The following is an 11,865-nucleotide window of genomic DNA, read 5'->3' on the forward strand; positions in this document are numbered from 1 at the left end:
AATTGTGCATTTTCGCTGTAGAAGACGACTACAATGGTGTTGCCAGAGCATTTCACTATGCAAGTTTCTGCGAGAAAACACAGTATTTTCACATTGACCTTCTACAGCTTCAGAGAAGTCGCTATTTTTTCTTACTGTTAGTTTGACTCTTAGAAGCACTTTTTGACTAAATCTTCTCACAGTAACCGTAGTGCAGTTTTTAAAAGCTGCGGTAGATTTTGAGCAAAGTTATTAACGAGGAGTCATATTGAAATTGACATCATTAAAATCCACAGTCTTTGTACACCCGTTGGTGGGAGATGTATTCCTTTTAAGTCATATAGCCACAAACCGTTGACTGTTATCAAATCTGAACGACTCAACAATCGAGAATAGTCAATACTGATGTAAATGATATCGCAAATAAACCATTCCCTGTATCGTACGAGTTCAGGAAGTACTGAGTTTCCAGTTCAAACCATTTCGTCTCAGTCAGGAGGATATCTCCGATCCTTCCGCTTTAATCCGTGCTCGCTACGTAACGTCAGATACCCTTTTGAGGATTGACTTCTTTTGGGGAGTTCTGAAGGAAACCTCGAAGCAGTTACCATTAGGATTTATGCATATCACCATGCAATGTAGTCCCCGTTTTCACACCCTTTTCCGGTGATTTACCGACAGTCCGAAAAACTTCATAGTTCATCATATCGCTCTGAATACAACAACTTGCCTCAGGGATCTTGACCATTCATCAGGTATAACGGAGGACGCCGACCCTATGTCAAGCAAGAACATGCAAGGATCCATAAACGTTTCTAGGATAACCCCTTACTCCTCTCCAAGTGGTTGGCGACTATCTCTGCTTGGAAATATCCTATCAACATCTTGCCCATAACAAAATATTAGCTCTAAAAAGCCTTGAGAGTCAATACTGCTCCTGCCACTGCAAAGCATCTTTTCGAAAAAAAAAATATCGCTTGCTTTAGTGACTACCTGGATAAGAATATCACAGTGTAAGTCGACGAACATCAAATTCAATGACAACAGAGTCCATAATATGGTCCATCAGCCACTCATAAAGGAAACCTCCATTGTTACCAAGCTACGCGTTGTATTTGATTAGTCTTCTCGTAACAGAGGCGCACCGAGTCAGTCACCTCTTCGATCCCATATATCACCATTCCTCCCCATTGTTGAAGTAAAAAATTCCACTCAGCCATAACAGTGTTCCCTTAAAATATCTAATTACATACCACAAAAGACTCTGTCATCCGCAGGATTCGAACCTGCGCCCTCCGAAGAGGACTGCGACCTGAACGCAGCGCCTTAGACCACTCGGCCAGAATGACGATGGTATCACTTGGGAGCTAGTTCCACAAAAACCGTCGTAAAGTGAATGGTGATGACAGAGTAACGATGGACTTCCTTCGGATTCGTTCCCAACGTAATCAAAGGGATGCCACTAGTTTCGTCAGGCTTCGCAACCTTAACCTACCACCAATTTCGGACAATTTTCGGATTTTCCGTTCTACACATGTGCCATTTGGAAAAGCCTCATTTCTTCTAGCCGCGTCTATCCTTCGTTACCCCCATCTGGAACCAACAGCGGGCCATTAAGAAATACCACTTATACTGTAACAAAATCTCTATTTGACACCATGTACGTTCGAGAGCGCCTTTACAACTCCGACACCGTCAAAAAGTCCACTGAGCGATCTGATCAAGTCATCAATCGATTGTCGGTGAATGTTTTTGGCATTCCTTGGAACTCTTCCACGGCCGATATGTTCTACAACCGCTTACTTGAATACACTTCAAGCGCAAGCCCTAGTGGATGTTCATCTACTTTTGATCCCTCCATCTTTCCTTGCCATTTTCTTCAACGTATTCATTTAGAACATGTGGAGGAGGGACTTCCAGTGGGGCACTCCATTTGACCAGAAAGAATATCAATATCCAATGGGACGAATTCGTTCAGCAACTAATTTCCTTTTTTTTCATTTCGACCAATATCACGGATCATAATACCACTTTTGAGTCCTTTTGAATCTTTGGAGGCGCTTATTATTATCTATTTGCCCGTTTTGCTGATCTCATCTGGCGCTCATCTTTAACCACATCATCTTAGCTGATCACGGCTAAGTCATCATTACCTACAGCGCTAATCCAGCTGATCTTCAGCCCAGCTGAAAGTGCCTCTCGTGAACTATCGGCTGCTAACACTGTTAACCATATCTATCTTGTCTTTATCTTTTATCCGCCCGCTACCGTCGAACTGGCCAGGGATTGTTCTAGAATCTAGGGATGACCTCTCCTGACTCCATTCCTCTCTGTAGTTCGCGATGACCCTACCTCGATGCCAACCGCTGTCTCTACCATACCGCCTCGAGCGCAGCCGCTCACGCATCTGCATCGTGCTTCATGTCGTTTTGAGCCTATTCTTTCTAATATGAAATAACTGCGAATAACTTCTGCGTAATGAGATCAGCCTATAACATTTCTACAAACTAGTAAACTTAACATAATCTACAAAATTCAAATTCAATGTATCAGTTTAGCTTTACTCTTAACAAGAATAGCTTTACTCTTAACATAAAACTAAATGTGATGCCCTAACCCGACTATGGACAGTCAGCACTATAGACTCTCATGACTTCGAAAGCGTCAACAATATAGAGATAAATACTTTATCAATTTAACATAAATGCATTTTGAACGCAATACTTTGGCACTTGAGCTGTTGGTCGATGAGCACGGATTCCTGTGATTAAAACGGCGCCACTATAGTATGGTACACTGGGGTGAAGGAGGTATACACGTGATACGATTAGGAAGAGAAATTGTTTGGCTTGAGTATCGAAGCTGCCCACAATTCATTAACAACAACTTAATTCGGGTTTACTATTACAATACATAGTCACACTAGCAAAATAGTAACAAAACGTACAAGAAGGCAGATTAATGCAAGTGTTCGTTAGGCAAGCGATTGAGGCATGCAATGTGTGAAAAGATTCAATTTCACAATAAATTTCACCTACAATAAAGAAACACCGGACACACTCTACTACAATAAGGGACTGGGTCGAGATCTGCTAAAAGGGCAGCTATCAAGGGTAACGCTACTGTACTGGTACCGACCACCAGTCAAATATGTTAAATCACTCGGGTGATATTCGCTTCAGTTCGGCCGTAATTCTTCCTTCGAATATAGGAAGATAAGCAGAGTCGTCATTAACTAAAAGTAGTTGATAGGGTGCAGATCCATCCTCACAGGTTGACTTGAAGAAGAATCTAAAGAAATAAAGTTTACTCGTGATCCTACAAAAATCAGGATATAAGATATATTAGGATACAGATGCATCTATAACGACTTACTGTACGTTCGCATGAGAGGAGATAGAAAAATGCCGACGGAATTCCTTTAAGGTTATTCCTCTGGATGAAACTGGCACATGTGCTACCACTGGGACTCCATCGATTCCTTAATGAGAAGATATTAAGAAATGGATTTTTTTCTAAAGAACCCATTCCATTAAAAACAGATTTGTTTCCGCTGATCGCATGCGTTAAGACAGTTATTTTCAAGTCAATTCGGTCAAATGTTGTCGATGAATCTTTGGTGGAATCGCGTAAGAAGGAAAAGGGGTGGCTATACCCACGTGTTTCAAGTGTTACAACTATTACTCGCTATTATGGACTCAAACATTTCCATCGAATATTCTTAAAAGAGTTATGCAGCTCACTGACAATGAAAGAAGCTCAGGAACTGCACAGTAATATGCAGTGCAATTTAAAGAGATATGAAAGCATACAAGGAAATAAACCGAGACGAAACGGTTTTACCAAAAACTCATATCTAAAACTTAAAAAAAAAACTACTAAACACATTTTAATCGGTTTTCTCAGAAACAGAAATCCACAGTTGCTCTATTTCGCTCATCAAATCGAAGTGTTATTCTTCATTCCTTATCCAGATCTCAATCTCCCACTGCTTAGAACGCATTGATTCAAGCACTGATTTTGAGCACAAGATTATATTTCCTGCTCTTTTTCTTAGAAAATGGCTAATAATTAAGCACCCTCCCTATTTCCAACGATCGACTTTTGCAAAAACAATTATTAATGGGACTATTTGGCTGCAGGTTTACCTACGGTAATCTAAGTGTCTCTGAAGTCCTTTCCCGAGTGGGTATGCATAGCGAATGTCAAAGCAGCTTGATGCCTAACCATCAACGAACACTCCAGTAACGAATAACAAATTTAAAATAAATAGGGAAACTGAATCTTTCGTTTAATAAGCCATCAGTGTCTAATGCCAGAAAAACTGCTGCTTGAAAACGGAAGAAAGCAAAACCAAACCACTTCAAATTACCTAATAATTTTGTGGTGATATAGGGTGTCCCAAAATTTGCGTAAGATTTGAATCAAATAGAAAACACGGTTTTTTAAATGTATTTTTTGATGAGACATAAAGGTCATAAGATAGGATTGTGGTATGGAACAGCGTGCACAACGTGTCACTGTTTGGTGCGGATTTTGGGTTGGAGATGCCAATGGACCATACTTTTTTGAAAATCAGGCTGGTCAAGCAGTTACTTTTAGTGGTGCTAGACATCGCGACGTGTTTTTTCTAATTTAATTATTTTGATCTTAATGTGACATTCTGATAATTTTTTTCCTTAGTCTAATTCCAAATATCTATTCATGGAGCTTTCATTTTGCACAAATCCTGCACTGCGACAGAAACACGTAGGCAGAGAAAACTTTGTTTGTTGAACGGGTGTTTACTAACGCATCCAAAGCCCGGCAGCGGCATTCTTTTGGGTAAATGACGGTATTACTTTCATACGCATCCATATGTTTTAAAGAAACAGGGAAAAGAAAATACAACTAAATATTATACTTCCTCTGAGCACTGTCCAAGGAAATGTTGATAAAATGGTTAGCCCTGAAGCTCACTTATTCGTGTGGAATCACCATCCAGAAATTATTATCTATTCTCAGATATAAGTGAAAGTGAAAAAGTTGATGAAAGGTAGCAATTGGAATGCATACCTTTATAAGATATTGTCATCAAGCGTTGTCCTGTAGATGGGAGGGATCGGCGCGTTTTACGAGGTGTGTCGAGGCCGGGTGCAATCATGGGAGCTCGGCGAGAACCGCGTGATGTATCCGAAAACGCAGATGGAGCCATTGATTCTACTCCGGAAGAATCGTAAATAGGTGCCGCTTGGTTCACAGATCTGAAATACATTCGAATGACACGAACGAGGCTATTTCATATTTGAATAAAACGAAACATATTGCAAAAGACGTGAAAATTTCTGAAACTGTAATGTACAAAAGAAAAACCTGATTTCTTTGTAATACACGCCAGAAGTGTTGAAAGTGTTGGGTGCAGGAGGTGGAGCAAACTGATTTGTCGACCGCTGATAACTGGACATCAACATTGTACCCATAGATGCACCGCTGATGCCGCAAATTATCTTGCTGCAATCTCTTTCAGGTGAGAAAGGCCCTGAAGGTAAGAAAGAAATCACGTCTTGAACAGTACAAAACTTCGGCAACATTACTATGCAATATAATACTCAACAATTCTTGAAGCTGAGGTACTATAATGAAATATATCAAATAAAATCATGTGAAGAAATTCACTGACTTTTCTTGAAGGTAGACCTTTTTCTTTCTAGAAAAAAAAGGATTCGCGAGAACACCACTCCTACGTTTCTTTTTGTCTGTGCAAACTCACATATAGTAAGGTCAAAATGACATGAAGCACGGGTAATTGCACAAGCGGCTGCGCTCGAAGCGGCGCGGCGGAGAAAGCAACTGGAATCGAGGTGGGACCATTGCGAACCGCAACAAAGAATGGTGCAAGCAAGGATCCTCATTCGATCCTAACCGCTACGCTCCACCACACCGCATCAAGCGCAGTCGCTTACGCAACTGGACCGTGCTACATCTCGTTTTGACCCGACTATATACATGTGCAAGTTACTGTTCTTCGAATTAGATTGTAGAACGGCAAAAAACCGTTAAAATTAACAAACGTCTTTTTCAGCGAAAGCGGCTTAATATTCTCGTGACCAGCACCCTCCAACATCTCCGTGAGAATGTTTTCGAGCACTTTTTTTCCAACGACAAAGTCGTTGGCTGGTTGATACAAACGCAAGTAGAAAAGAAAAAACGTACTAGGTGAAAGTGCATTATGACGAGGTGATCGATTTGCAGAGGCTTTCAAACTTTCCTCTCGCATTCGCTCTAAATAACATTCCACATCGTCGTCATCATCACATGCGACATCGTGTACAGCTTCGGATGTTGAGACTAGCTCACGAGTCTAGAAGTCAGAACTCTTACTAAGGAAAAAGTTATATTAAGCTTGGTGGTCAGTAATACTAACTGTACACTTTCTGTCTTCGATGTCTCTGAGTTGTCGTTCGGTTTCGTCGTTTCGTTCGCGTCTCGCTTGCACACGGTTTAACTTCTTACAAAGTACTGCTGCGAACATTTTCCTTCCTGTGTAGAAACAAATTTGAGACTCGAATACAATTTACAAATTTATGTTGCAAGATCGTGAGCAAGCGTAGTGTAATGTAGTAGGAAGGAGGAAGTGGTCACAGATACTGAATACTCTTATTTATAGTATAATTTGGCGAAAACGCTACGTATAGTAGAGTCAAAACGACATGAAGCACGGGCAGTTGCGTAGGCAGCTGCACTCAAAGCGAAGCGATGGACCGTAGCGATCAACATCGAGTCGGGACCTATGCTATCACCTTTCATTGCTGCAGTTCGCAATGGTCCCACGTCGATTCCAACCGCTGTATTCACGGCGTCTCTTCGAACATGCTCTACGTAACCTTTTTTAATTCGTAGAGTAAAAGTTTGCATGATAATCCTTTGATTTCGTTGCAGTCCTAGTTCGAAATCACTTTTGTAGGAAACGAATAAGTTGTTATTAACTTTTCAAAAGGAGACCTTCTCAATCAGATCAGAAAGATGATAGCAGTTTGACGAGTTAGCAGAGAGGAATTTTAGAATAAAACATTAACAAGAGCAAGTGACCCCAAGTGTGGGCTACACGTCCCATGCCAATTATAGTTATCTCAATTGTACGTTCAGTGAGCTGAATGATTCAGCTATACCCGTACATAAAATAGCCAAGGAAACACAATAACATACCCTCTTCGGTGTTGTGATCGAACTGCATGGTGTCTGTCTTCGAATGGTGCTCGACCCGCTGGAATTCTTTAAATTATTTTAAAGAATTCAAGTGATTTATTTTAAGTTAGTTACGAGGAAAATAAACATCAATTATCAGTATTTGGACGAGTATTTTATTGGATCCAATCGACGCATTGGGAAATCCGACTACCCGAACATTTGAAAAGATAGGAGGTTTCATTTTTCAAGTACTCGATCGCAATAATCGAAGAACCAATGCATAAATTCTAGGAACAATGGAATAATACCGCCGTCAGGCGTAAACATTGCAAAGGCACTGTACCGGGATAGCAAATGTCGTCGGATTCCCTCGTAGATGTTCCTCTCGAATACTTCGCAAACTAAATCAAAACAATTAATAGAAAAACTGAGAATTTGTGAAAAAAGAACAGACGACTAAAAGAGGAAGGTCTTACCGTGCTGGACGATGCCCGTTGGCATCAGATGAGAAAGATGATGAAACGGCACTATCGTTCTGACTTGTCGTCGCATGACATACATAGGGGCGAGGCATACTAGAGGTCGGGTACATCTTCTCCAAAGAACTGAACGATGTCGTAGAGTGGAAGTGGTACAAAAACAATGGAGGACATTTCGTCGAAAAAAACAAATATTGTTCCTCAACTCATAGTGGAAAGAATTCTCATAGAAAATTAATTGGACAATGCAACAAAAAAAAGAAGCTCGAAATGGAGATCGTATGTTTCTATGGAAAAGCACTTTCATAACTAAGAAGTTTAAATCTGTGGATGTTATCTCACCTAACTATTGTATTTGGGGAAAAAAGAAAAACTGTATGCTTGAATATTCAGCAAAAAATGTGTATCCTTGTTGACCTTCATTTATTTCCAAAATCTAGATGCAATCTTCTGAAGTTGCACCTTAAGGATTACATGTAACCTTTTGATTGAGGGAAAGACTGTTGATGAGACTGCCTTCCACAATGTCTCAAAAAGCTCGAAGCTCTTGGGTTGCGATTAACTACCGCCAATCTACAGATTAAATTTGTCGCACTGTCTCATAATATCCAATAGTTTAGGATTCAAGAATGTGAGTAGCCTTCATGGTTGGCCAGCCAACATCTAATGAATTTCAGGTTTGAAGGATTGCGGTTCTCTACCAATAAAAACATATCAAATGAGGCAAGCAGTGATTTTTAGAAAAATGTTTTAAGGCTGAATAAAATGGCACTAGAACTCAAAAGTTCTCACCTTTCTCCTAAGACATGTTCCCTATCGTGTCGAGATTTCATAAGAGTTTCAGCAGTGAGCTGCGGTTTCTTCGAGCTGGCACCTGAACGACGTCGCTCCGATGGAAAGTCGCCACTTTCGTCAACACCCATGTTCACCTAAAAAGGTGCTCATAATGAGGAAATCAACAGTAAATCTAATGCTGGACTTGGTTAGGATTACTTTCTTTAGAAGCTGTGAGTTCTAAACAAATCACATCTAGTTGGTAGTTTTTTTTTTAAATAAATTCGTAAATGATGGAGAAATGGTGAAGTCGTACCCGATTGAATGCTTCTAAGAACTCCTCTGAGCAAACAAATTGTTCGTGCTGCTGTCGAAGGAACGAATCAAGATAAGGCAAAATAGCCGAGAACAGACGAGGGTCAGGAAATCCTGAGCCAGTTTGTTTCAGACGTATTCCAATCTGGAAGCCACCTCGCATTAGTTACTTTTCCAGAATCATTATTCATTGGAAAAATTAACATACATTAACACCTACCTCTTGACGTAACTTATGGGGAATGAAGTTGAAACAACATGAAGCAGTTCGAAGAGAGATATATTTCTGGTAAATTGACCTAGCCAATTCCGATGTTTGAGCATTTCGTTGCGCTGACATCCTGTCATAAGCAAGGACAGCAAAGTGCAGTTCCAGGGGCTGAAAAAAGACAAGTCAGCTATCGCCCTCTACGTGTCTCCGTCCCTCACCGGTCTTAAAGTGGCACAATAATCATTATTATTAATTATTCGAGCAAAAATCACAAAGCTGCCTACAAAGCCGATTCCGGGTGAATACATTGCAGAATCATAGGAGCCCACGAAAGCACATAGGGGAGATATCACAACTTCACGTCCGTTTGGGCTCTATCTCCCTTGGGGTGAACACTGCTTAACAAAAAGAGCACTATCACTTGACAGTTTAGAGCTCGGCACAAAATTTTGTGCGGACGAATAATTAATATTTCTCACAAAAAAATGGTCCCCGATTCAACAATACTCTCAAAAACATCGGATTGGAAAGTATGTGACTGTGTTTGATTTCTTTTTCATTGAAAACTCATTTCTCTTTTAGCGCTATTCTTGAGAAAGAAATAGCAAAGAGATCAAGACTCCCATATAGATTTTAACAGCTAGAATTAAACAATTCTACATAGTTGGAACCGAAACGTACGCAGAACTGGGACGAGATACGGTACGATTTCTGAATACAATGGAGCTGACACACTTGATATCATAGGAACCCTGCTTTTCCTGAAGGAAATGTTTGTAAGATTCTATCCAAAAATTCCCATGAATTATCGGCAAAAAAATCTTTCTCATTCCCATCCTTGTCGTTTCTAGAAAGAAATGAGAAGAATGACAAATGGATCAAAACCCCTATAAACCATCTTAGCTAGTCTATATCATTCGCAAGATCCAGCAATGTGTATATGTATTTCAGTTGCTCCGCTTAGATTTCTAAATAAACATACACACACAGATAAACCCAGATTTCGTTTTACACGAAAAGTTTCACAGATATGAAGAAATTTATAAAACTTCTTGGGGGATCTTCCACTAACAAAAAACAACAAATTGGTGGAACTGCACTTTTGCAAGTAGACGAGAAATTCTTTCTTAAAAAATGCTATAAATGACGAAAATAAAATTAAGCTGTTAAAAATGGGTTTTGTACAAATGTAGGGGTTTGGGAAATTAAAAGCGATGCTCAGCTTACCGATGCATGCATTATTCGTAAATTTTGGTATAAGGTTGGCAAATACTCCAAAATAAAAAGGCTGTAATTACTTCTCGACGTTTTCTAATAAATAGGATTTGATCATTAGCATTTTATTCATTTCATTTTTCAACAGAATTATCTCCTCATTCTCGAATGAGGAGATAAATCTGTTGAGAAATGAAATTTTACTAAACGTAGGCCACTCAAAAAAAAATACCAAAAGAAGTTTGAGTACCATGTAGCAAAACATGTCGGGGGAAATGTGGTTGGGGTGGCGGGCACTCAGTTGCGCCCCTTATTTCGGGGCGCGCTACCTTACTTTTTTCTCTTACTAACTTTAGCTTACATTTTACTGATCCTCATAAAAAATAAGGGCGCCACTGAGTGGCTCCCAACTACATTTTACCCAACATGTCAGGTAAATTAACTGACTCGTGGTGTTGCAACACACCCAATGTGAAGACTAGTACGGCTAAAAACTGATGTAATGATGACGGAGAAATTCATTGGCAAAAACAACTTAGCGGATTAAGAAATGTACAAAAACTAGGGAGTGTTGGCTGATGTATCAAGCTATTACTTATAGACACGCATGGTACCAATTTATTGACGTTAACTTCCCAGCTTCAGAGCAGTTTTGAACGATCGACCATACAGATACAAAGGAATCTCCGTTGCGCTACATCCACTACGCTATATCCTCCCTGAATCAAGAATATCGTCAGATATTCCAGTGATTTCTTGAGGCAAAAAAGTGTTACTTCTCACATCTGTAGAAAGCCTTGTTTCCAAGCCAACAACATCAATTTCAAGAGGCATCTCGCTAAGACTTATGAGAGGCCTTTCCTCGCTCTTTCGAAGAATGATCGCATGAACTTGCAACTTTACAGCAAAAATTAGAAGAGAACTAACTAACATCTTTCTTATTTCATTTAGTCACTTTATAACGTATCTTCGCATATGCATAGTAAAATCAATGTAACAGCATGTATAATAATATAATACAAATATATTACGAAAAAAAAAACTCCAATAACAAGATAAGATGACTATGAAAGTCGTAGAAGCAGATCTTGAAATACCTGTGGATTCGAATTGGCCATAAGCCAATCCCTGAAGGCGTCGAGGGCAGTGCGATCCGAAAGCACATATTCGAGTCGAAGGGTCCAGCGCATATGCGGCTGATCCCATTCCGAGGGCATCCTACTGGAAACGTGCGACATTGTCGATCGATTAATGTAACTCAGCTGATGCGAATGAGAAAAGACGACGAGGAAGAGGGAAAGTACATCAGGCAATGTAATAATCAAGAGAATGTTGTAAAGATTCAGCTTTCAAAAAGAGCAGAGAAACAGGATTGAGTAGGCATGCACGGATACAGGCATACAAAAGACTGTGAAGAGTTTCAGCACAAGGCTGGCGGACATCAAAGACTGCCGACTGATTCCATCTACGCCGACTTGACATCAACCACAATCATTGATGGATAGATCAGCACACGTATATAAGAGGTGAATATCCCAGGCGGTTTAAGTGGCTAGCGGTTGCCGCAAAGGGCCGTCAACTAACGTGAGAAGAAGTCTAATTAGGGGCGCACCTTCACACTTCGTCACAACGACTGTAAAAAAGTGTAAGAACCGAAAACGGAACCGTAATTCGAACTAATTGCTGAAACTTGTTTCGAAAGTTTTTTTCCAATTTATTTCTGTT

The 11,865-nt window shown here is 40.1% G+C and overlaps 1 protein-coding gene across 1 annotated transcript; it reads right to left on the minus strand.

The window, feature by feature from the left end:
- Window positions 1–3,137: 3,137 nt before the first annotated feature.
- RB195_008054 (uncharacterized protein) lies at window positions 3,138–11,357 on the minus strand (the record flags this gene model as incomplete). Its single annotated transcript, XM_064182037.1, has 13 exons — window positions 3,138–3,270; window positions 3,355–3,460; window positions 5,035–5,222; window positions 5,332–5,497; window positions 6,172–6,319; window positions 6,383–6,498; window positions 7,165–7,222; window positions 7,490–7,547; window positions 7,623–7,751; window positions 8,418–8,554; window positions 8,716–8,859; window positions 8,935–9,093; window positions 11,238–11,357. 13 exons carry the CDS (start codon window positions 11,355–11,357, stop codon window positions 3,138–3,140), a joined length of 1,662 nt encoding a protein of 553 aa, XP_064038779.1.
- Between the last annotated feature and the right edge of the window lie 508 nt (window positions 11,358–11,865).

Source organism: Necator americanus, chromosome I (genome assembly GCF_031761385.1).
Source record: "Necator americanus strain Aroian chromosome I, whole genome shotgun sequence".
Lineage (NCBI taxonomy): Eukaryota > Metazoa > Nematoda > Chromadorea > Rhabditida > Ancylostomatidae > Necator > Necator americanus.